At 55.4% G+C, this 25,000-nt stretch overlaps 5 protein-coding genes across 8 annotated transcripts in view; 2 read left to right on the top strand and 3 right to left on the bottom strand.

The window, feature by feature from the left end:
• Nucleotides 1-565: 565 nt before the first annotated feature.
• On the bottom strand, nt 566-1,603 carry LOC137906461 (atlastin-2-like). Of its 2 annotated transcripts, XR_011105902.1 has the most exons (4): nt 1,565-1,603; nt 894-960; nt 779-793; nt 566-696 (listed from the first exon to the last, which is right to left on the bottom strand). XR_011105902.1 is itself a non-coding variant. In XM_068750732.1 (3 exons), the coding sequence occupies exons 1-3, from the start codon at nt 1,089-1,091 to the stop codon at nt 589-591; spliced, it is 321 nt and encodes a 106-aa protein (XP_068606833.1). In that variant the 5' UTR covers nt 1,092-1,232; the 3' UTR covers nt 566-588. The 2 variants fall into 2 exon arrangements, 1 of the variants encoding a protein (XP_068606833.1); XM_068750732.1 differs by lacking the exon at nt 1,565-1,603 and having other exon boundaries at nt 894-1,232.
• A 2,739-nt stretch (nt 1,604-4,342) lies between these two features.
• Nucleotides 4,343-14,137, bottom strand: ero1b (endoplasmic reticulum oxidoreductase 1 beta). The gene is made up of 16 exons (XM_068750657.1): nt 13,280-14,137; nt 9,973-10,092; nt 9,808-9,891; nt 9,628-9,705; nt 9,409-9,491; nt 9,017-9,090; nt 7,997-8,117; nt 7,862-7,908; nt 7,522-7,533; nt 7,418-7,444; nt 7,246-7,338; nt 6,933-7,179; nt 6,754-6,823; nt 6,576-6,662; nt 6,171-6,304; nt 4,343-5,740 (listed from the first exon to the last, which is right to left on the bottom strand). Exons 1-16 carry the CDS (start codon nt 13,421-13,423, stop codon nt 5,680-5,682), a joined length of 1,482 nt encoding a protein of 493 aa, XP_068606758.1. The 5' UTR covers nt 13,424-14,137; the 3' UTR covers nt 4,343-5,679.
• Nucleotides 14,138-14,270: 133 nt separating this feature from the next.
• On the top strand, nt 14,271-19,552 carry gtpbp2b (GTP binding protein 2b). Its single transcript, XM_068750523.1, has 12 exons — nt 14,271-14,529; nt 15,701-15,727; nt 15,897-16,081; nt 16,167-16,278; nt 16,651-16,848; nt 16,956-17,130; nt 17,253-17,472; nt 17,938-18,073; nt 18,235-18,293; nt 18,408-18,579; nt 18,769-18,933; nt 19,006-19,552. The coding sequence occupies exons 1-12, from the start codon at nt 14,356-14,358 to the stop codon at nt 19,189-19,191; spliced, it is 1,809 nt and encodes a 602-aa protein (XP_068606624.1). The 5' UTR covers nt 14,271-14,355; the 3' UTR covers nt 19,192-19,552.
• Nucleotides 19,553-20,432: 880 nt separating this feature from the next.
• Nucleotides 20,433-22,510, top strand: rrp36 (ribosomal RNA processing 36). The gene is made up of 8 exons (XM_068750528.1): nt 20,433-20,507; nt 20,818-21,016; nt 21,095-21,227; nt 21,659-21,725; nt 21,807-21,911; nt 22,007-22,084; nt 22,159-22,276; nt 22,359-22,510. The coding sequence occupies exons 2-8, from the start codon at nt 20,827-20,829 to the stop codon at nt 22,508-22,510; spliced, it is 843 nt and encodes a 280-aa protein (XP_068606629.1). The 5' UTR covers nt 20,433-20,507; nt 20,818-20,826.
• Nucleotides 22,511-23,302: 792 nt separating this feature from the next.
• Nucleotides 23,303-25,000, bottom strand: part of tbce (tubulin folding cofactor E) — a 5,264-nt gene continuing 3,566 nt past the window's right edge. For 2 of the 3 annotated variants that reach the window (XM_068750525.1, XM_068750526.1), the window contains exons 14-17: nt 24,772-24,834; nt 24,621-24,680; nt 24,462-24,553; nt 23,306-23,443 (exon numbers count right to left, since the gene is read on the bottom strand). In XM_068750525.1, the coding sequence (XP_068606626.1) occupies nt 23,348-23,443; nt 24,462-24,553; nt 24,621-24,680; nt 24,772-24,834 (311 nt within the window). In that variant the 3' untranslated portion in view covers nt 23,306-23,347. Of the gene's footprint in view, nt 23,444-24,461; nt 24,554-24,620; nt 24,681-24,771; nt 24,835-25,000 lie in introns of all 3 variants that reach the window. The other variant, XM_068750527.1, reaches the window with a different exon arrangement.

Here is a 25,000-nt window from a genome sequence, read left to right as displayed (position 1 = left end):
CCCTGAATGTGTGATTTTATCTGCTGCTCTGATTGGTCGACACATCGCATGCTGACCTGAGACCTCCAACACGACTGGCTGCTGCGAGGCGACGTGATTGGTCAGTCAAACAGCTCTCAGGTGGGGAATGGGATCGGTCTTAAATCAGTCGTCATGGTAACCGTTGGTCAATAAAGTTGACTTTAGCTTATTTAGCAGAGGTTTGACTGGACCGTCTTTGTTCAGGACCGAAACAGCCTCAAGCTAACCGCTAGCTGCTAGCTAGCTGTACATGAATCCAATCCAATCATTATTCAGTTCTGGGTTTTATTTCATTATTAAAATAATGAATTAAAACGTTTCAGCGGAACCAGAGGAAGGCGTCAAAGCTCGGTTCTGAGGTGGACCCTGGGTCAGGTTCTACTGGTTCTACCGGGCCGCCATTCAGTTGGGCGTGATGTCATCACTCCTCCTGGCGGCGCCGGCAGCGACGCGAAGGAGGCGGGGTACATTCACATGAATGGGAATCACTGAGAGTGGCCCCTCCCACAATACATACCTTAACCCCACCCACTGACAATAAAACCCTCCGATTGGTCCAAACCAGCGCTAGTCTTTCTTCTTGAAGTTATTGGAGGCGAGTCGGGGCCGCGGCGCCGGGACCAGGCCCCCCAACGGGACTAGACTCCGGGCCACTTCAAAGAGTTTGGAGAAAACCTGGGGGGGGGGGGGGTGATCGAAACATTTATCACCATCGTCATTGATGCAGGGGTCGGAGCAGGTGATTGGTCGGGCTCACCTTTCCAACAGTCCGCTGGAAGCATGAGAGGAAGAGGAAGAGGAAGACGAGTCAAAGAAGCGGCTTTGATCTAGTGTTAGCCTAGCATGCAGTTTCAATAAAGTTTTAACCTCACCTGTTCCCAAAGGGTTCCCGCCACTTGATCGATGACTCCTCCCACCTCCCGGAACTGTCCGGAGTATCTGACGTGGGCCCAGATGCAGAGTGCCGTCAGAGCCACGCCCATCACCAGGTTACACAGCGTGGCTACGGAGGCCACGCCCACGAATCCCGTGACCAGCGCTGCGACATACATGGCCCAGGGCCGACCCATCAGAGCCGGTTAAGAACCGGTCCAGGGCCGGTGGATCCACGTTCCACAAAGGAGGCAGATTGATGACCTGATCAGGGATCAGCTCAGGTCATCACCGTTCAGACCAATCACGTGACAGAACAGACCCTTTGATGTATATATCTGTTTCTAAACTTTTTGGACAGTGGCTCATGACGTCACATTTTGAGCCTCCCCGTTTCCACAGCAGGTCACGTGAGTCCCGCCTTCTACCTGCAACAGGTAACACGCGGCTTCTCGCGTTAGCATCAAGCTGAACTTTATCACGAACAGAACGGGCTAGCATACATGCTAGCTGCTAACGACAACAATCAGCTGCAGGTGATGACAGCTGTCGGCTTCGAGCCGCGCGCCAGCACGTCACCGCACGTGACGTCACCCCGAGCGCGGCGTCATCCATTCCGTTCGTCCGGCCTGCGGTGAGATCAATAACCCGGCGGGAGGTGGTCGGTCACCTGTGAAGATGCTGCTTCAACCTGCCCGCCGCCGCCGCCATCTTTCAGAGTGCTCTGACGTCATACGACTCAACGCCCTGCTGCTCCCCGCGAGGGGCTAAAATAAGAGGCTCCGCCCCTGGGTGGGCTAGCGTCAGTGGAGGAGGGCGTTTCTCCTTATGAATAATTCATGACGCTGCGCTCTCTCAGACAACGTCAGACTTTCTCAGATAAATAGTGACGTCATCATACAGAAGCAAATAAATAAATACAAACAAGTCAACCAGTAAAAAGTCGATTTAGAGACGTCCGTCCCCCTCAGGTCTGGTGAGCGTGGTTCCACCGGTTCCACCGGTTCCACCCGGACCGGGACCGTGTTCATAAAGTCTGACAGATAGTGCAAGAAAGCATCCAATCAAACCTTTGACCACGCCCCCCCATGTTGCGTTCGAGTACATCAGTGCGTTACCATGACGCCCCCTAACTGATTATCCCTCATTCAGAGTGCTGGAAGGAACTTGTGATCATTTATTGATGGCGGAGGAGGAATCGGTCCTCACACGGAAGCCCCCCCCTCAGTCCGCCCCCCCTCTGAGGTCTTTGGCTGGACCTCTGAGCGGACGGCTCTCTTCATGGTCCTCTGCATCAGCCAGGTGAGCAGGTGGACGGAGACGAAGCCCCCGCCGGCCGCCAGCAGCCAGTTCCTCCGGATCCAGCTCTGGGGCTTCATGTCCTGGGGGGGGGTTAGGGTTAAACCGGTTCAACGCACCCACGTGGAGCGTTACACCCTCCTGTGTAGATCACCTGGACAGGTGTGAACAGCGTGCAGGTCAGCCCCTCCCCTCAGGCGGTGAACCGGGCTCAGGAACCGCCTCCTCTCGTCTCGCGTGCAGCTGCGGGTTGGCCTGCAGACGGAACCAGGCCCAGTGGATCAGCACCAGGCTGGGACACATCACTATCAGCACCTTGTTGCTTCTCCAGAAGCCCCTCAGGCCCATGACTGAGAACAAGACAAACCACAGGCAGTCTGTTCAGACTGGTTTCCATGGCAACACACCGAGTCCATCCCCGCTTTAGAGCTGAACTATGCTGCAACCCAGCTAGCAGCTAACAGCTAGCGGTGGCTCTGAGCTAGCAGCTAGTGGTGGCTCTGAGCTAACAGCTAACAGCTAGTGGTGACTCTGAGCTAGCAGCTAACAGCTAGCGGTGGCTCTGAGCTAGTAGCTAGTGGTGGCTCTGAGCTAGCAGCTAACAGCTAGTGGTGACTCTGAGCTAGCAGCTAACAGCTAGTGGTGACTCTGAGCTAGGAGCTAACAGCTAGCGGTGGCTCTGAGCTAGCAGCTAGTGGTGGCTCTGAGCTAGCAGCTAGTGGTGACTCTGAGCTAGCAGCTAACAGCTAGTGGTGACTCTGAGCTAGCAGCTAACAGCTAGTGGTGACTCTGAGCTAGCAGCTAACAGCTAGCGGTGGCTCTGAGCTAGCAGCTAGTGGTGGCTCTGAGCTAGCAGCTAGCGGTGGCTCTGAGCTAACAGCTAGTGGTGACTCTGAGCTAGCAGCTAACAGCTAGTGGTGACCCTGAGCTAGCAGCTAACAGCTAGTGGTCACTCTGAGCTAGCAGCTAACAGCTAGCGGTGGCTCTGAGCTAGCAGCTAGCGGTGGCTCTGAGCTAACAGCTAGTGGTGACTCTGAGCTAGCAGCTAACAGCTAGTGGTGACTCTGAGCTAGCAGCTAACAGCTAGTGGTGACTCTGAGCTAGCAGCTAACAGCTAGCGGTGGCTCTGAGCTAGCAGCTAGTGGTGGCTCTGAGCTAGCAGCTAGCGGTGGCTCTGAGCTAACAGCTAGTGGTGACTCTGAGCTAGCAGCTAACAGCTAGTGGTGACCCTGAGCTAGCAGCTAACAGCTAGTGGTCACTCTGAGCTAGCAGCTAACAGCTAGTGGTGGCTCTGAGCTAGCAGCTAACAGCTAGCGGTGGCTCTGAGCTAACAGCTAGTGGTGACTCTGAGCTAGCAGCTAACAGCTAGTGGTGACTCTGAGCTAGCAGCTAACAGCTAACTAAACGAGCCACCGTGACGGTAACTAATTCGCACTGACGCAGCGAACCGCTCTCACCTTCAGCAATCAGCTGCTGGTTCCGGGGCCATCGTCTCCGGATCCGGAAGCAGCCTCTTCTTCGTTGGTGTTTAAACCGGGTTGTTTTTAGAATGTCGGGACCGCCTCCGTTGTTGTCATGGTTATGGCGTTATATTTTGTATGCTCTTAAAATGTTCAATAAATTTAGATTCAAGCTAACTTACAACATTTCAAAGACGGATGTATTGCTGTTTGTGTTTCTAATTAAATTAACATATTTATTAAAAGTTAATCAGGAACAAAATTGATGAAAAGTTTTGATTGATCCACTGATTCGAGCTAAAGTCCGTATTTCTAACGGTTCTATTTTAGATGCAGCCTCATCGAGATTGTTTACTTTGTTTATGACACGTCAACACTCGAGTGAAATGAACTTGTGGTTACCATGACAACACCTATGTGACTGCACCTCTGCTTCTAATTGGCTGTTGGAAAAGCAGGCTCAGCCAATCAGGAAGAGTCACGGCTCTATTTGTTAACTTTATTCTCTGTTGCTGAGAAATGTAACTTTAAAATGTTTTAATTCACATTTAAATATTGAGGAATTCCTTCCTGCTGCTACTTTTACTTCCTGACAGAAATCAGAGACGCTCTCAGACGCATCCTGGAACCGTTTGTGTTTCTGAGGGAAAAGGACGACAAACCTTTTGTTCTGGTAAAAGCAAAAAAGGTTCAACAGCAGCATTGTCTTTTATTGTGAAGGAGCCAAAGGAAGCAAGAGAAGGTAAAATTAGCACTCATTTGTTTTCCAGCATAAAACAGGTCTGGTAACCATGGCGATGGACAGTCAAAATCAGGACGTTTGACGGATCAGTGTATCAAACAGACGGCAGCGTTAGCATCATGCTAGCATTTATTTATTTCTATTTCTAGAACTATTCCAACATCATCTCCAAACACCCAGAAAACGAAGCAGCACGTAAACGGGCGACCGCTGCTTTGATGTTACTCATCAGAACAAGTTCATGATTTAAAATACGATATTGATCTGAATTGATCTGGTGATATTCCGTTTCTCTTTGTCCACAAACCAAAGCAGCGAAGCGGTTTCTTTTTCTGCTGAAGAAACCCGGACCTTCTTGAACATCGGATCCATCACAGACCTGTTGCTAGGAGACTCCACCCCTCCCCCGCCCCATCCCTCCATCATCAGTAGTTTCACAGCAGAAAATAAACTCAAACAAGAACTTCAACAAGTCGTTTAAAACAAGCTGTGGTTGAAGCGAAGCGACCCGGTCGAACACACAGACCAGAACCTTTGATGACATCAGACCTCTGCAGGTGAGTGACCAATCAGCTTCCCACAAAAGATCAAACGTGGATGATCCTGGTCGGTTTCACACCGAGGCTGGTTTTCTGACATCACAACAAGAACCATCCCGTCCGCTCCTCCCTTCACCCGATTGGCCCAGAGGCGGGCGTACGGCCGACGCTCCGCAGGGTGACACGGCATCGTTTCAGGAAAGACCAAATACGGTAGAAACCACACGATGATAAAACGACCAACAACCAGTTTGATCTGAAAGCCCCGCCCACTCCTGCCGGGTGTGACCTCCGCAGTCGAAGGTCCACTCTGCATTTAATCTCTCCTCATCCGAAACACCAGGAGGATCCATGATGATGCGTTACTCATGCACCAATCACAGCGAAGGAAACCGCTGCAGCGCCGGATTGGGCTGGACGCGACGAAGGTCGATGGGACGGCGGCTAAAAGCCCCCGACATGCAGCTCAGAGACCGCAGAGACAGCCGACCAATGAAAAGGAGGCCTGAGACGCAAAGCAGCAGCATCCTCCAGTGTTCCGATTCAACAGGATGTGATGTCATGAGTGGGCGGGTCAGTGAGATAAAGACAAATGAATTGACTTCCCGTTGAATGAGTCTGTGACATCACTTCCTTCAGAAGTCGTCCTTGGTTGATTTACAACATGAAGCTTCATAATTTACCAGGCAGGAGAAGGGGGAGGAGCCTGAGGAGAAGAGGGAGGAGCCTCCATTGCAGTCCTCTGCTACCTGCTCTCCTTCAGCAGGAGGCGGAAGCTGTGGAGGTGATGGATGCTGGTGGACAACCTGAAGGACCAATTACATGACAGCACTGTTAGGGGGCGGAGCCACAGACGGGAATCATCGGCAACATGTCAAACGATTGATAATTATTACGCAACTTCCAGACTGCTGCGCCGCTCTGAACCCTGAAACGCAGCTAATTTACGGCGGCGCTACATTTAGCCTCGCCATCATCAAACAGGTCCGTGGACCAATCAAATGGCTCCAATCACATCAGCGCTCAGTGAGACGGAGACGCAGCGTGAGGGACAGAGAGAACGTGTGATGAAGACGTTGAGGAGGACGATGAAGACAGCGATCAATAAATGTGGACGCCTGCGGCTTGCAGACCGGTGCGCGCAATAGTCCGAAGGTTACAGTAATCAATTATCAAGTTATTAGTGTTGACACGCGTCTTCAACAGTCAGCCCCGCCTCCAGGGGGCAGCACCCACCTGCTGAAGGCGTTCAGCAAGGCCACGATCTCCTGCCGGGTCAGCTGGAACCCTTTGGAGGGGGTGTGTTCAGGGAGGTTCTGGATCTCCTTCTCGGAGAACAGGATCTTCAGCGCCGTCCCGAGACCCTGAGTCTGAAGAGGACAGGAAGACGCTCACGACGGGGACGGGGACGGGGACGGCCGTCAGCAGTAACATTCCAAACGCTCTCACTGTGTGCCACATTCCTGCTACTTCCTGTCGTCTCCTGGAGCTACTTCCTGTCCCACCCCCTTTCTTATTGGCTGTTGTCGTGCCTGAGCCGATACATTTAGCCTCGTCTTCATCAGACGGGTCGGTTCATCAGTAATTAGCCTAGCCTAGCGCTGACTGTGTCCCGCGTGGACGTGCTTTGACGCGTCCCACCTGCAGTTTCCCCCACAGCCGACATTTGCTGCATCCGACGCAGTCCATAATCCTGGAGATGTTTTTAAAGTGGAGCCGGAACTCTTCCTGGAAAACACGGAGCAGACGGGATGAGCGTCCCCCGCGTCCCCCGCGTCCCGCCGCGCCTGCGGGACAAACTGAAAAGAGTTCAGGACACCTTTAACGTCTTAGCTTCCATCGTGTGTCCGGCGAACATGGACCTCTCGTCGAAGTGCATTGGGAAGGTTCTGGAAGACAAACGGCGCCGGTAGTCCCAGAGGACAGCAGCACGGGGACAAAGACAGGACTCAAAGGACAGCAGGAGTCTCCGGCGGGGCGGGGCGGTCCTGCTCTCACCTGATCTCGCTGAAGACCTGCAGCAGCAGCTCCTTGGTGTCTCCGTCCTCCCGACTGTTGCCGGTGTACAGGTGGACGAACGCTCGCTCAAAGTACGGCGCCACCTTGTAGAGCGCTCGCAGCTCGATCAGGTACAGGAAGTACAGGTTCTTCAGCCGCCGAGTCCCCTCCCCCTTCGTCTCCGCCGTGTCGAAACGCCACCGGAACTCCTGAACGTTTGGACCCCAGACCGTCCTGCCCCACCCCTCTGAGGACAACACGCGCGTTTAGAGACGTTCACGCCCCTTTACCTGCTAGGTGGGCGGGGCCATACCGTCCAGCAGGTACTCAGCACACAGGTGGATGTTGATGCTGCTGTGGAGGCCGGAGATGAGCCGGTAGAAAACTCTCTTCTCCAGGCACAGACCTGGACCCAGACAGGAACAAGGGTTTCCATTAGTCCCAGAGACAGGACTAGGACAGACAGAACCAGGAGACCAGCTCACCTTCCAGCCAGGTGTAGAACCCCTCTCCTGAAACCAACGGAGACCATCAGTCCCTGGCCCCGCCCACAAAGGAGCGGACACGAAGACGCTTCCGCTTTACTCACCATCATCGTCCCCTGAACAGAGACAGCAGAGTTCTGTTGGGTCGGATCCACTCGTGAGAGCAAAGACAGGGGGACACAGGAAATGGGTTCCCTTTCAAAATAAAGTGTAGAAGTACTGAACAGCAGAGGCGGTCATGTGACCAGCCAGGAAGCGACGAGAAGTAAACCCAACCAGGCTCCGGAGCAGGAAGGGTTCTGATGCCGCTAGCGGCTAGTAGCAGTTAGCGGCTAGTAGCTGCTAGCGGTCGTTAGCAGTTAACCAACGCAGAAAAGACGTTCTGGACCAGGATCCCCAAACCCTCCAACCAGAGGAGGAGGTCCAGGGTTTAGTCCGACTCACCTCTGCTCGGCACCAGCGGGTTCAGAGGGCGGTACACCGACCTGGGTCTGAACACAAACCCAGCAATCAATGGTCAATAATCAGCAGAGGCTCAGCCCGTGTGTGTGCGTGTGCGTGTGCGTGTGCACGTCGCACTTGAAGCAGTTCTCTTCGTAGATGCTGTTCCAGACCCTCCAGGCCGACGGACCCTTGAAGCCCGTGAACCGCTCAGGATTCAGCAGCAGATCCACGTAGTCTGCATCCGGAGAGGATTCATCTGAGAGAGAGAGAGAGAGAGACACGCACACGAGAGAGAGAGAGAGACACGCACACACACACGAGAGAGAGACACACGCACGCACACACACACGAGAGAGAGAGAGAGAGAGAGAGAGAGAGACACGCACACACACACGAGAGAGAGAGAGAGAGACACGCACACACACGAGAGAGAGAGAGAGAGACACACACACGAGAGAGAGAGAGAGACACGCACACACACACACACGAGAGAGAGACACGCACACACACACACACGAGAGAGAGACACGCACACACACGAGAGAGAGAGAGAGACACACACACACACACGAGAGAGAGACACACACACACACGAGAGAGAGAGAGAGAGAGAGAGAGAGAGAGAGAGAGAGACACGCACACGAGAGAGAGAGAGAGACACGCACACACACGAGAGAGAGAGAGAGAGAGAGAGACACGCACACACACGAGAGAGAGAGAGAGAGAGAGAGAGAGACACACACACACGAGAGAGAGAGAGAGAGAGAGAGACACACACACGAGAGAGAGAGAGACACGCACACACACACACACACACACACGAGAGAGAGACACACGCACGCACACACACACGAGAGAGAGAGAGAGAGAGAGAGAGAGAGAGAGAGAGAGAGAGACACACACACACACGAGAGAGAGAGAGAGAGACACGCACACACACACACACGAGAGAGAGAGAGAGAGAGAGAGAGAGAGAGAGAGAGAGAGAGAGACACACACACGAGAGAGAGAGAGACACGCACACACGAGAGAGAGAGAGACACACACACACACGAGAGAGAGAGAGAGAGAGAGAGAGACACACACACAGCTGTCTGGATCAGACCGACACCAGGAACCGGTTGTTGTTTGTCGTGTGAACGGTCCGATCCTCACCATCGAGCTCACAGAAGTGATCCTGGGCGTCGTCGTGTCTCGCCCAATCAGCAAACGCCTCCTTGCTCTGGTTACTGGAACAGGAAGTCAGGGAAACGGCATCAGCACCAGCACCGAGAACCAGAACACCCCTCTAAAGCAGCGTCCTCTAAAGCCCCGCCCTCTAAAGCAGCATCCTCTAAAGCCCCGCCCTCTAAACCAGCGTCCTCTAAAGCCCCGCCCTCTAAAGCAGCCCCCTCTAAAGCCCCTCCCCCTAAACCAGCCCCCTCTAAAGCCCCGCCCACTACACCACAGCAAGTTCTCCTTGAGTTCCATGGTGGTGGTGAAGGTCAGCTGTGCCGGTGGGAAACCACCTGCAGGTCCAGTCTGACCCGGGTTCGTGTCTGCGTCACCTCAGGGTGCTGTTGATGGCGCCCAGCTCCTCCGCCTGTTCGCACGCCGTCATGTCCGACATCGTATTGGCCGCCTGCGAGTACTGGAGAGGAAGAGGAAGAGGAAGAGTTCAAGGTCCAAACGCTTCTGGGTCTGAGCCGGTGGACCCGGAGCTGAACCTGAACCTGAACCAGAACCATCAGAATGTTCTCCCACTTTAATCACCTGGCCCCAGTCACAAGGGATTGTGGGTAGTGGGCGTGTCGGGGTCTCACCTTGTTGTAGTTCCCAGACTTGATGCCGACCGGAATCTCACTCTGTAGGAGGACAGACAGGAAGCTGAAGGTAGGAACCGGGTCTAGCGCACCTGAATACAATCTGAGGATCTGGACCAGAACCAGGAGGGAAACCTGCCGGACCTCCAGACACGGCTCCACATGGCAGTCCTTGATGGCACAGTGTCCATCGTCAGGCCAGAACGGACAAGGGCGCCTCAGGTTCACCTGCAGGGAAGGAACACACCTGAGACGTGACAGGCTCCGCCTCCGGCCTCAGGGCCCCGCCCCGGGCCCCGCCCCTCCTACCCGGTAGTATCTGAAGTAGTCCTTCTCGCTCAGCGCCTTGATTCGGGGGTAGATCTTGTAGTTGTTGAAGACGTCGATGCTCTCCACGTCACAGAAGCAGTCGTCCAGAACTCCGGTCAGCTGGAGTAAACAGGGGGCGGAGCTTTGTTGTGGAACCAGCTCCCTGATTGGTTTGTGAGACAGACTCCACCTCTGCGTTCAAGAGGAGACTGAAGACTCCTTTTTAACGAAGCGTATAGTTAATCAATACAATAATCAATACCTGTCAAAGGCCAGCACTGGTGGCTTAACCTCCTACGACACACGGAGCTCCTCCCCCTCGCTCTGGTTATTCATGTTATAAATATATGTCAGTAGTCTCTCTCTCTCATTGTCTCTCTCTCTCGACCCCTCTGTACTTGTGGCTCAGGTCGGGTTCCGTCTTTCCTGCTACGCCTGTGACGCGTCTCGGGTCGACTTCCTGCTACGCCCGTGACGCGTCTCGGGTCGACTTCCTGCTACGCCTGTGACGCGTCTCGGGTCGACTTCCTGCTACGCCTGTGACGCGTCTCGGGTTGACTTCCTGCTACACCTGTGACGCGTCTCGGGTCGACTTCCTGCTACGCCTGTGACGCGTCTCGGGTTGACTTCCTGCTACACCTGTGACGCGTCTCGGGTCGACTTCCTGCTACGCCTGTGACGCGTCTCGGGTCCTGCTACGCCTGTGACGCGTCTCGGGTCCTGCTACGCCTGTGACGCGTCTCGGGTCGACTTCCTGCTACGCCTGTGACGCGTCTCGGGTCGACTTCCTGCTACGCCTGTGACGCGTCTCGGGTCGACTTCCTGCTACGCCTGTGACGCGTCTCGGGTCGACTTCCTGTTACGCCTGTGACGCGTCTCGGGTCGACTTCCTGCTACGCCTGTGACGCGTCTCGGGTCGACTTCCTGTTGACTGATTTGAGCTCGGCCCCGATAGAACCCGTGACCTGCTGGGCGTTCTCCCTGGGTTCTTGTGCTCTGTTCTTTACAGGAATAATCAATCACTCCTGGGTCCGTGTGCTTTTACAGGCTTCGGGTCTGACGCCACAGTTGCAGCATTTACCTGCACAGGTGAGTTCTTTAAACAGCAAACAGGACTAAAGCAGATAAACCTGCGGGGCAGGTGGCTGACACGGCGTCTGCTGATTGGCCCACAGCTCAGCCACGCCTTCTCTTTAACGCCAGACAAAGAGTATCAGGTTCACAGGTCACACCTGAGCAGCCAGGTAACAACAACGCGAGAGATCCACCGCCTCACCGGCCCAGGACGCCAGCCGGCCCGTCCTGATTGGTCGATACTCAGACGAGACGTCATTTAAACGTAAACAAATTCAAACCCAGATGAGAAGAGACGACAAATCAGTCGACCGCACAGAAACCACACACACACACACACACACACACACACACACACACAAAAACCACACACACACACACACACAAAAACCACACACACACACACACACACAGAGCACAATCACACACACACACACACACACAAAAACCACACACACACACACGCACACACACACACACACACACACAAACCACACACACACACACACACACACACAAAAACCACACACACACACACACACACACACACACAGAGCACAATCACACACACACACACACACAATCACACACACACACACACACAGAGCACAAAAACCACACACACACACACACACACACACACACACACACAGAGCACAATCACACACACACACACACACACACACACAATCACACACACACACACACACACACACAAAAACCACACACACACACACACACACACACACACACACACACACAAAAACCACACACACACAAAAACCACGCACACACACACACACACACACAGAGCACAATCACACACACACACACACACACACACACAGAGCACAAAAACCACACACACACACACACACACACAAAAACCACACACACACACACAGAGCACAATCACACACACACACACACACACAATCACACACACACACACACACACACAGAGCACAAAAACCACACACACACACACACACACACGCTGTATTAGAGAACTGCCCCCCCCCACGCTGAGGGACCTCCCCCCCACGCTGAGGGACCTCCCCCCCCCACGCCGAGGGACCTTCCCCCCCACGCCGAGGGACCTCCCCCCCTGAGGGACCTCCCCCCCCACGCCGAGGGACCTCCCCCCCTGAGGGACCTCCCCCCCCACGCCGAGGGACCTCCCCCCCTGAGGGACCCCCCCCCCCACGCTGAGGTACCCCCCCCCCACGCTGGGGGCCGCTCTGGTGTCGGTACACGTCAAGGATTGTTCTGAGGACGTCTGAGCACCAAAAAGGGAGCCAGCGTGTCACATCAAGCAAACAGAACGGGTCGACTGAACACGGAACCGGGACAATAAGAAACTGGACCTGAACACGCAGGTGCAGAGCTGGGCTTTCAAATAGTTCAAAATGAACTAATGAACTAATAATAATAATAATAAATAAACCTGCAGGTCAAAGTGCATTAAAACAAAACAGTCACAGCTGACCTCTGGGTGCAGCAGCCCGTCCAGAACCAGAACCAGGACCAGGACCAGGACCAGAACCAGCTGGGTGAGGCAAACTCCTCTCAGCATTCTGTCATTCAGTGCCAGAGCTCCTTCAGTGAAACCTGGACCAGCAGAGACCCACCTGGACCAGCAGAGACCCACCTGGACCAGCAGAGACCCACCTGGACCAGCAGAGACCTACCTGGGCCAGCAGCAGCGCAGTCAGCGGGCTCCGCTGCCTCTGGACCCGCCCCCCGTCTCTTAGCCCCGCCTGCAAACAACCAGCCGCCAACCCCTACTGATAACTTGTAGTCCTCTTCCGGGTATGAGGCCATTAGAAGCCAAATGTGCTTATTGCGAAAAGACGACAATTCCCATGAGAGGCGAGGAGTGGTCCGCAGCCAATCAGAGGGCACCACGCTTTCTGCTCGCCGGTGGAAACAGCAGCAGTTTCCGTTCACAGCCCGTAAACGTTGTTTGTTTTGCGTCCGTTTACACGTTCCGGTCAGCGGCGCGGTCCAAAACACGAATACCCGAACACAAATGCGATTAAAGTGACTTTAGCCCGGAGTGACGCCGCTAGCTAACGCCGCACAGCCGGTGACGTCACAGTAAAACGGTAGAAAAAGCTAGAAGATTTCCTGATGCGTTGTGTCGTCATGGTAAAACGGCATCATCGATAACCGAGCCCGGGACAACGCGGGTCCGACCGGGAGCCTCCTCCGGAACCGCGCCGGGACTTACGTGACAGAAGCAGCTCTGGTCCGGCCCGCCTGCCGCTCCGGGCTGCGCGTTGTGCTTCACGGTGTTCTGCTGAAACCAACCGTGAATCCCGAAGAACCAGGCGGACAGCAAAACACAGCACGCCCGTGGAAGGACGTTCCGCATCCCGCGATGCGTTGCTGGGGCTCCGGCGGGGACCGCGGGGAGCGCACGACCAGACGGTGCTTCCGGCTAGCGGAAGTTAGCATCCGAGGCTACGCTGCGGCTAAACGCCCGAGCGGGAAGGTCAACGAGCTGTCCGACGCTTGAAGGCCTTCACGCGGACATTTGTAGCGCTAACTCCGCTAGGAGAACCAGGGCTGGAGAAGTTTGGGTCCGACGTTAGCAGGAAGGTAGAGGAAATTAAGTACGTGTGCATTTCCGCTTGCTTTTTCAAAATAAAGGTATTTAAGTGAGCGGATTTAGTGAAACTCTTCACTTTAAATAAAACTAACATTTTCCAAAACATAACCAAATCAAACAAGATGCAGCGCGTGTAAATTCACTGATGGATTACAAAGCCAGAATATTTCATAAACACGTTCTGAATTTTATTTTACGTCCATCTTTTAACACACTGGGAATGTAATTGATCATAAACAACCATAATCAGAACTATTATTTTCAGCTCACTGATGGTTTCACGCAGCCGAACCTGCAACGAGAACCTCAAGAACTTGAGTGAAAGCTGAGGAACGGAACACGTTTACGTTCTAAAGGACTTACGTTTGACCTTGAGACTTTTGCAGTAAACAACCGAACGCGTTTGGTTGTTGCATCGTCTGTTTGTACTAGACTCCTTTATAGAAAATAACGTTTAAAATAAATAAGACTATGTGAAACGAGACGCAGCTGGTGTGCTTTTACTTTGAAATTCCAACCAGTTTCCTTCTGGTGGCCTTATTTTAATAGGGTTGCCCGGAAGTTGTGCTCTGGTGCGTGAAGCGGCTTGACCGAATCGGTGATGCTGAGGAGAGAGCATCCTCCTCCTCGGGGCTGCACCGGGACCGGCCGTGTTGGGTTCCGCGTCACGCAGCTCCCGGTGATTCATCGCAGCGATGTTGGATTTATCCGAGGGCAGCGCGGCGGCGCCCGGAAACGGACACGGCTCCGGATGTAACGGGAAGAAAACGTCGAAAAAGTCACGACCGAGGAGAGGAAAACGGGGCCGGAGGAGAAGGAATAAAATTACCGGGAACAACAAAACACCGCCGCCGCATTTCCCACCGGAGGTACCGTCCATTTTGTAGCTCTGGGATTAACGTCCTGCCCGCTGAACGAGCCAGCTAGCTAGTGACGCCGCAGCTAGCTGCTCTCAGGCTGATCACTGACACGGATTAGCGCAATAATAACAAATCAATAACCCGGGGGGGGAGGAGCCTCATCCCCCGCCTCTCAGGAAAACCCCCCCCCATTATACCGAATTATGTTTAAACATCACAGAAACTAATCAATGAGGCCGGGAATACTTCTGAAATGATGAAGTAGCAATAAGAAGCTGTTAGCTTCGCTAGTTCACCCATCGAGACACACCTGAGGCTGGGGCGAACCGTTTCACCTGCTCGGTGCTAATACAAGCTAGCTGCTCACCTGCTCGGTGCTAATACAAGCTAGCTGCTCACCTGCTCGGTGCTAATACAAGCTAGCTGCTCACCTGCTCGGTGCTAATACAAGCTAGCTGCTCACCTGCTCGGTGCTAATACAAGCTAGCTGCTCACCTGCTCGGTGCTAATACAAGCTAGCTGCTCACCTGCTCGGTGCTAATACAAGCTAGCTGCTCACCTGCTCGGTGCTAATACAAGCTAGCTGCTCACCTGCTCGGTGCTAATACAAGCTAGCTGCTCACCTGCTCGGTGCTAATACAAGCTAGCTGCTCACCTGCTCGGTGCTAATACAAGCTAGCTGCTCACCTGCTTGGTGCTAATACAAGCTAGCTGCTCACCTGCTCAGTGCTAATATAAGTGAGCTGCTCACCTGCTCGGTGCTAATACAAGCTAGCTGCTCACCTGCTCGGTGCTAATATAAGCCAGCTGCTAAGGCGAGGTGATTTTGAGCCGGGGATCGAACCGCCAACCTCTCGATCGTAGGGCGACCCTCTCGACCACCGCGCCACCGTCGCCCACTAGCCGCTCACCTCTGTTGGGTGGAGCTCTCAGGTAGTGGGTGGGTGGAGCTCTCAGGTAGTGGGTGGGTGGAGCTCTCAGGTAGTGGGCGGGTGGAGCGCTCAGGTAGTGGGTGGAGCTCTCAGGTAGTGGGTGGGTGGAGCTCTCAGGTAGTGGGTGGAGCTCTCAGGTAGTGGGCGGGGATCCAGTAACAGGATGAATGTTTGACACACAGGTGTTTAGCTGAAGCACACAGGTGAGCGTTAGCTCTGTCGCTGATCCTCGTCTGTTCTGTCTGCAGGCTGAAGAAGGGAACATCGAGTACAAGGTGAGGCGTCACACCTGAGCACCACCGGAGGGCGCCACCTGAGGCTCGCGGTGGCGTCACGCCTGAGCACCACCAGAGGGCGCCACCTGAGGCTCGCGGTGGCGTCACGCCTCACCCTAACGCTGCTTCCAACCAGAGTTTGCTTTGTGTCCCTCTGCCGTTGCCGTAGTTGAAGCTGGTTAGCCCCACCCACTGCCGCTTCGAGCACCTGGCGACGCAGCTGAAGTGGCGCCTGCAGGAGGGCCGCGGCGAGGCCGTGTACCAGATCGGAGTGGAGGACAACGGCCTGCTGGTCGGCCTGACGGACGCCGACATGAAAGCTTCGCTCAGGACGCTGAAGAGGATGGCGGAGAGGTGGGTCACCTGAGTCCAGAACCCAGAGCGTTGTGACCCGGACGGCACCGGGGAAGGACTTCAGCGCTGTCCTCTGTCCCTTCAGGGTCGGTGCTGACATCACGCTCCTCCGGGAGAGGGAGGTGGCCTACAGCTCCGATGGACACGCCCACAAAATCGCAGAAGTCCTGGTCCGAAAAGTTCCTGATGACCAGCAGGTGAGAGCGAAGCCGTCCTCCGGGTTCTGGTCCCTGCAACTGGTGGATGGGTCCGGGTCCGCGCGGGGGGAACCGGTCCGGGTCAGCGCGGGGGGAACCGGTCCGGGGCAGCGCGGTGGGAACCGGTCCGGGGCAGCGTGGGGGGGGAACCGGTCCGGGGCAGCGTGGGGGGGGAACCAATCCGGGGCAGCGTGGGGGGAACCGGTCCGGGTCAGCGCGGTGGGAACCGGTCCGGGTCAGCGTGGGGGGAACCGGTCCGGGTCAGCGCGGTGGGAACCGGTCTGGGTCAGCGTGGGGGGAACCGGTCCGGGTCAGCGTGGGGGGGGAACCGGTCCGGGTCAGCGTGATCCTGCTCCGTGTTGCTTTGGACAGTTCCTGGACCTGCGGGTGGCCGTCTTGGGGAACGTGGACTCGGGGAAGTCCACTCTGCTGGGTGTCCTGACGCAGGGAGAGCTGGACAACGGGCGGGGCCGGGCGCGGCTGAACCTGTTCAGGCACCTGCATGAGATCCAGACGGGACGGACGTCCAGCATCAGCTTTGAGATCCTGGGCTTCAACAGCAAAGGAGAGGTGAGGGCGGGGCCGGGGCGGGGCGGGGCCGGGCCGGGCCTGAGCTGGTCATCCATCACAGCGATCTGTCCCGGTCCCGGTCCCGGTCCCGGTCCCGGTCGGTGCAGGTGGTGAACTACAGCGAGTCCCGGACGGCGGAGGACATCTGTGAGAGCTCCTCCAAGATGATCACCTTCATGGATCTGGCCGGACACCACAAGTACCTGAAGACCACCGTCTTCGGCCTGACCAGCTCCTGCCCCGACTTCGCCATGCTGGTGGTCGGCGCCACCACGGGCATCGGTGAGTCACCTGATCAGAAGCAACATGGCCGCCCTGGTCTGGGTGCTTCGCAGCGAGCTGGACACGCCCCTCACCTGCAGCAGGTATTGCTACTGACCTTTGACCTGCTCCTCCCCGTCCAGCCGGGACCACCAGGGAGCACCTGGGCCTGGCCATGGCGCTCAAGGTTCCCATCTTCATCGCGGTGACTAAAGTGGACCTGTGCTCCCGCGGAACCGTGGAGCGGACCGTCCGGCAGCTGGAGCGGGTTCTGAAGCAACCGGGCTGCAACAAGGTTCCGATGGTGGTCTCCACCCCCGACGACGCCGTGACGGCGGCGCAGCAGTTCACCCAATCCACGTGGTGAGTAAAGCACTACAGCTAATGCTACCGCTACCGCTGTGTGTAAAGCACTACAGCTAATGCTACCGCTACCGCTGTGTGTAAATCACTACAGCTAATGCTACCGCTGTGTGTAAAGCACTACAGCTAATGCTACCGCTACCGCTGTGTGTAAATCACTACAGCTAATGCTACCGCTAACGCTGTGTGTAAATCACTACAGCTAATGCTACCGCTAACGCTGTGTGTACAGTACTACAGCTAATGCTACCGCTAACGCTGTGTGTACAGTACTACAGCTAATGCTACCGCTAACGCTGTGTGTACAGCACTACAGCTAATGCTACTGCTAACGCTGTGTGTAAAGCACTACAGCTAATGCTACCGCTAACGCTGTGTGTAAAGCACTACAGCTAATGCTACCGCTAACGTTGCCGCTCACAGGTGTAACAAGGTGCGTGTGTGTGTGTGCGTGCGTCTGCTCAGCGTCACGCCCATCTTCAGCCTGTCCAGCGTCTCCGGGGACAACCTGGACCTCCTGAAGGTCTTCCTGAACATCCTTCCTCCTCTGAGTAGCAGCAAGGAGCAGGAGGAGCTGATGCAGCAGCTCACCGAGTTCCAGGTACGGACCGGACCGACCGGACCGGACCGACCGGACCGACCGGACCGGACCCCGACCGGACCGCTCCGCTGGTCTCTGCTTCCGTCAGACACTGATCAGATCAATCGTTAAATATCCAATCCAATGTTCACTGGTGTGTGTGTGCGTGCGTCCCCCTGCAGGTGGATGAGATCTACTCCGTTCCTGACGTTGGGACGGTGGTGGGCGGGACTCTCTACAGGTGAAGGCTCTGACCCGGTTTCCCTGCTGAGGCTGCGTGGCGGGCTAAACGTTGTCGTTGTTGTTGTTGTTGTCGTTGTCGTTGTCGTTGTCGTTGCCGGCGGCGGCGGCTCAGCGGCGTCTGCCGGGAGGGCGAGCGGCTCGTGGTCGGCCCGACGGACGCCGGCCGGTTCTTGCGTCTGAAGGTGGGCAGCATCCAGCGGAACCGCTCCGCCTGCCGGGTCCTGAGGGCCGGACAGGCCGCCACGCTGGCTCTGGGGAACTTTGACCGCTCGCTGCTGCGTAAGGTCAGAGGTCACACGAGGCGGGGGCGGAGTCAGAGACGGATCAGACTGTGACATCATCAGTTGCTTATTTTTCAATTTGAATTTATGACAAAAACAACAACAGAGAGATATTTTAGAGCAGATGGCGTCACGGCGAGGTGGCGTGTGATTGGTCGTCACGGCGAGGTGGCGTGTGATTGGTCGTTGCAGGGCATGGTGATGGTCAGCCCCCAGATGAAGCCGACCATCTGCTGCGAGTTCGAAGCCGCCATCGTGCTGCTGTTCCACGCCAAGACGTTCCGCCGCGGCTCGCAGGTCACGGTTCACGTGGGCAACGTCAGGCAGACGGCGACGGCGGAGAGCCTCCACGGGAAGGTGGGTCCACGCCGCGCCGCCCACAGCGCCGCCCCCTGGCTCCTCCCATAACGCCGCCTCTGTCTGCTGCAGGACGAGCTGCGTACCGGCGAGCGGGCCGAGGTCCGCTTCCGCTTCATCAAACACCCCGAGTACCTGCGCCTGGGCGCCAAGCTGCTGTTCAGGGAGGGCGTGACCAAAGGCATCGGTCACGTGACCCGCCTGCTGCCCCCCTCCCAGAACCACGACCAGAACGCGTCCCCGTTCACCACGCCGTGATGTCAGACGAGGAACCGGCTTCACGTTGCTAGGGCGACGGCCAACATGCAGGACCGCTGGGTGGACACGTGTGATGTCATCGGGGTTCTGGTGACATCACACCAGCGCCGACCCGGTCCAGTAATGGGAGGTGTCGATTGACCCGATGCTGCCGTCGCCTGTTGGAGCTAACATGCTAAAGCTAAAGAGGGCGTGTACTTCCTGTGGCTCTGGTGTCGCGTTGCACGCCGAGACGAGAACACTGAACTCCCTCGAGCCAATGAGACGCAGCGGAACCGTCCCGCCTCCCCGCTGGTGGGATGTTTACACTAACATGAACAGCCAATCAGCAGACCCGATCAGGTTCTGTCCACGGACCCGGTCCAGAATGTCAAAGAACCAGAACGGTTCCTGGATGCTAATAAAACACCGATGACCAAGCCTCCTCCTCCTCCTCCTCCTCCTCCTCCTCCTCTTCCTCCTCCTCCACTTCCTCCTCCTCCTCCTCCTCCTCCTCTTCCTCCTCCTCTTCCTCCTCCTCCTGCTCCTCCTCTTCCTCCTCCACTTCCTCCTCCTCTTCCTCCTCCTCCTCCTCCTCCTCTTCCTCCTCCTCCTCTTCCTCCTCTTCCTCCTCCTCCTGCTCCTCCTCTTCCTCCTCCTCTTCCTCCTGCTCCTCCTCCTCCTCCTGCGACGCAGCTTGATCCTCAGATACAGCTGTTAACAAACCAGCAGGAAACGGATCAATATCCATCGATCGTTCAGATATTTCATTAAAACATTCAAACCATTTATGGATTCAAGAATCCTTTAAAATACTGAACTCTGCCTCAAGAACAATCTCGAACCTTCTGGTGCTGATCCAGATCACCGATCGCTGGTCGAGAGAACTCAAAAACCAGAACACGGTTGTGTCTTTTATTAGCTCATTGATCGCATAAACTAAATACATTATTTATTTATTGATCGATTTGCGTACAATCGATACTTTAATGTACTTTTAAGTTTGAAGAGAAAATGCTTCCGACCCATTACGTTTAAACTTCCGCTCCAACCGGAAGTCCATTTGTTTCCCTACAAAATAAAAGTGCGCCCAAAGATCCGCAGGGCTGGACACGTTCCCGGACTGGACCGACGACATTAACACAACGGCGTTAACATTTACCGGACAAACCGACAAACATTTGATCGGTAATTACGTCCCAAACTGCAAAAGGCATTACCGATGCCTTTATTTTGAAACCGGAAAGACTTCATCTGACCGAACTGGACCTGGAGCCGACATTACACGTGGATAAGGAGCTCGGTGAAACGGGACCGTAGTAACACCTTGACGTCAGGTACGTGAACGTTTTTGTCATTCGGGGACGTCTTGCACACGCACACGCACACGCACACGCACACGCGGCGGACGAGCTGTCGTCTCACCGGATTGCGACGTTTGAAGCTGCTTTATTGAGAAAGATACGTTTCTTACAAAGCACGTCACGTGATCAGGGCGTGGTTTATAATCCAGGTGAAACACGAGCGCGAGCCCAGGTAAACAGCTGGTCCGTGCCGTCATCGTGTGTCGCGCCAACCCGGAAGAAGATTACAACTATTCAGGCGGTAAACGGGACGGTGCGGTGACGTCATCTTTGCTTTCTGCAGCTCTCTGAGATGAAGAGTCAACCTGCAGCACCCAGCGGCGAGGAAGACTCCCTGCTCGCTGAGGAGGAGGAGCGCCGTCCTGACGAAGACGAGGACAGCTCGGACGCTGAGGAGGAGGAGGAGGGAGGCGGGGACGATGAAGGTCCACAGGAAGCTGGCGGCAGCAGCGAGATCCAGACCAGAGAAGACGTTAAAAAGGGTCAGAACCAGATCAGGTCCAGGTCCTCAATGATCCCGTTGGTCCCCAGCGGTCCTGCTGAACTCTTGTCCCCCACAGAACTGTCCAGCATGTCCTTTGAGGACATCATGAAGCTGCAGAACAAAGTGGGGACCAAAGCCTACAACCAGGTTGCCTATGGCAACAGCAAGAGCAGAAAGACGGGCGCCAAGAAACGGCTGAACAAGAACAGGTGGGCCCGTCTCAGAACCCGTCTCAGAACCCGTCTCAGGCACGTCTCAGAACCCGTCTCAGAACCCGTCTCAGGCCCGTCTCAGGCCCGTCTCGGAACCCGTCTCAGAACCCGTCTGAGAACCCGTCTCAGAACCCGTCTCAGGCCCGTCTCAGGCCCGTCTGAGAACCCGTCTCAGGCCCGTCTGAGAACCCGTCTCAGGCCCGTCTGAGAACCCGTCTCAGGCCCGTCTCAGAACCCGTCTCAGGCCCGTCTGAGAACCCGTCTCAGGCCCGTCTCAGAACCCATCTCAGGCCCATCTCGGAACCCGTCTCAGAACCCGTCTCAGGCCCGTCTCAGAACCCGTCTCAGAACCCGTCTGAGAACCCGTCTCAGGCCCGTCTGAGAACCCGTCTCAGAACCCGTCTGACCCGCTGTGCGTTTGTTTCCAGGCCGCTGGAGGTTTCAGCCAAGAGGCCGGTTCCGTTCCTCCGTCAGGTCGTCCCTGTCAGGAAACCAGTGAGTCCAGGGAACCGGTCGGTCTGGACCGCCGCGCCGCACGCCAGGAATCATTTGTTGGTTCTGGTTCTGTCCCCTCAGACGTTTCGGGATCCTCGCTTCGACGACTTGTCCGGAGAGTACAAAGCCGACATCTTTGAGAAGACGTACAAGTTCATCAGCGACATCAGGCAGAGGGAGACGCAGGTGACGCCCCCTCCGAACCCGGTCCGTAGCCGCTAGCGGGCTAGCGGGCGGTGCCGCTCACGTCCCGAACCCGTCCCGAACCCGTCCCCCTGCAGGTGGTCCAGAAGCAGCTGAGGAAGAACAAGAGCGACAACCAGAGGAAAGAGAAGCTGCAGCTGCTCCTGAAGAGGATGGTGAGACCACCGAGAAGCTTCCGCCGATGCCCCGCCTCCCGCTGGCGTCTAAAGGCGTCATGTGACCTCCACAGGAAGCCCAGGAACGAGACAGGAAGCGCCGCGAGCAGCAGAGGGAGCGAGAGCTGCAGTTCAAGAGGCAGCAGAGAGAGCGAGCCAATCAGGGAGCCCGACCGTTTTTCCTCAAGAAGTGTAAGAAGCGGGTCGCGTCTGTTTCTGCCATTTGATTGGCCGAGAGCCCTCCTGCTCAGTTTAACCCTTTGTTGTCCTGCAGCCGAGAAGAAGCAGCTGCAGCTGGCAGACAAATACCAGGAGCTGCAGAAGAGCGGCAAGCTGGAGAACTTCCTGAGCAAGAAGAGGAAGAGGAACGCCACCAAGGACCGCAGGAAGCTGCCCCAGCAGCCGCCGGGCAAGATGGCGGCGTGAGGCGCGGTGCGTTCACTGCTGCTGGGCCTTCAGGACTTCACTTCCTGGATTTGTGTAGTACAGTACAGATAGTACTACAGTAGCTCGCAGTACTACCATGTCGGGATGAAGAACCGGTTTAATTGTTTGCCGTTGTGATTGTTGCTGTTTGAAGGTTTACATCGGTTTTCTGTTGCCATGGTTACCTGCTGAGCCCATTCTGGAGAGATGCCTTCAGGGTCTGTGGGAAACCGATACATTTATTTATGGTGAACTTTTGTCCTAAAACATGAAAACACCTTTTAAAAACGGGGACAACAATGTAAACATGAATAAACAGACACTTCCTGGTTTACGCCAGCGTTTGATGTTTATTCTGGGATGTACGAGGGAAGAACCTGAAGGGGAGACTGGATTTAAATCTCTATTTCTGCATCATTTTGATGAGTTATAACAAGTTATGTCTGTGGGCATCGATTATTGATTATCAGTGAACAGCACAGACTGTAGGTCACCAGCGAACACGTTAGCTTAGCTTAGCACGAACATAATAAACAACGTCGACAGAAGACATTAGAACTGGTTCGGCACCACTGAAGACCAGATCCCAGCGTTTGACAGGACCCACCAGAGGACAGTTGCCATGGCAACATGGACTTACACAAGCTTCTGTAGTGGCCTCGGTCTCAGATTCTGTTTTGGATACGTTAAGGTGAGGAAACGCCCGGAGCGTTTTGTGCACTTTGGACTTAACGGTTGAGCTGAAGACGATCCAGACGACTCTGGTTCCACAGATCTGGATCAGGATCCAATCCAGCTTCAGTCCTGGACCCTTTTCTGCCTCTGCTGTGGATCGGATCAGGACCAGCGGGCCAGCATCTGGTCTCCGTCGGCGATGGAGTAAAACTGAAGAGGCCTCAGGTCGTTGTTGATCTCATACTCCACCCCCACCTTCTGCAAAGAGTTAGCCTTCAGGATGTATGCTAGCTAACGGTAGGACGTTTGCAGGGCGCTAGCTAACGGTAGTACGTTTGTAGGGCGCTAGCTAACGGTAGGACGTTTGTAGGGCGCTAGCTAACGGTAGGACGTTTGTAGGGCGCTAGCTAACGGTAGTACGTTTGTAGGGCGCTAGCTAACGGTAGTACGTTTGTAGGGCGCTAGCTAACGGTAGTACATTTGCAGGGCGCTAGCTAACGGTAGGACGTTTGTAGGGCGCTAGCTAACGGTAGTACGTTTGTAGGGCGCTAGCTAACGGTAGTACGTTTGCAGGGCGCTAGCTAACGGTAGTACGTTTGTAGGGCGCTAGCTAACGGTAGTACGTTTGCAGGGCGCTAGCTAACGGTAGTACGTTTGTAGGGCGCTAGCTAACGGTAGGACGTTTGTAGAGCGCTAGCTAACGGTAGGACGTTTGTAGGGCGCTAGCTAACGGTAGTACGTTTGTAGGGCGCTAGCTAACGGTAGTACGTTTGCAGGGCGCTAGCTAACGGTAGGAATGTTTGTAGGGCGCTAGCTAACGGTAGTACGTTTGCAGGGCGCTAGCTAACGGTAGGACGTTTGCAGGGCGCTAGCTAACGGTAGTACGTTTGCAGGGCGCTAGCTAACGGTAGGACGTTTGCAGGGCGCTAGCTAACGGTAGTACGTTTGTAGGGCGCTAGTTAACGGTAGTACGTTTGTAGGGCGCTAGCTAACGGTAGTACGTTTGTAGGGCGCTAGCTAACGGTAGTACGTTTGTAGGGCGCTAGCTAACGGTAGGACGTTTGTAGGGCGCTAGCTAACGGTAGGACGTTTGTAGGGCGCTAGCTAACGGTAGTACGTTTGTAGGGCGCTAGCTAACGGTAGGACGTTTGTAGGGCGCTAGCTAACGGTAGGACGTTTGTAGGGCGCTAGCTAACGGTAGTACGTTTGCAGGGCGCTAGCTAACGGTAGGACGTTTGTAGGGCGCTAGCTAACGGTAGGACGTTTGAGGCCTGACCTTGGGCGTGGTGTAGCTCAGCCTCAGGTCTGCAACAGGAACCTTCAGCAGTCTGTGCAGGAGCCCCTTCACCTTCTGGACCTGCATGGAGGCTGAAGAGCAGAACCGTCTCAGCTCACCTTCGTCCTTCCAGCTTTCACAGAGACGTTGCTGTCCTACCTGGAAGTTTCTTGTCTATTGACTTCCTGTTGGCGTCGTCCGGAAACGTAAAGGTGATCTCTGACGAAGGGACACGAACAAAAGAAAACGTCTCATTGGTCTGTTTGTGTGAGCGTTAGCCAATCACAGAGCATTGAGAGGTGGGACTAACTCAGGAGCTGGTTTTTCCAGGCGGAGGACTTCCTTAGCTCCCCCTCCTCTGGAGCGCCGTACCCTGAAAGACAGACGACACGTCCCGCGTCCCCTGAACGTCTCACGACAGCTCTGTTTACATTAGGCATGTTGGCTGTAGTTCTCTGTCAGGCCTCTAGAGGTCACTGCAGTCACGTGATCCAGAGCATCTGATCATCGCCATAGAAACAGTCCAAATGGTTCACGTT

Source organism: Brachionichthys hirsutus, chromosome 17, assembly GCF_040956055.1.
Source record: "Brachionichthys hirsutus isolate HB-005 chromosome 17, CSIRO-AGI_Bhir_v1, whole genome shotgun sequence".
Taxonomy (NCBI): domain Eukaryota; kingdom Metazoa; phylum Chordata; class Actinopteri; order Lophiiformes; family Brachionichthyidae; genus Brachionichthys; species Brachionichthys hirsutus.
The sequence above is the reverse complement of the archived record's forward strand: the minus strand, read 5'-3'. Positions and strand labels throughout refer to the sequence as shown.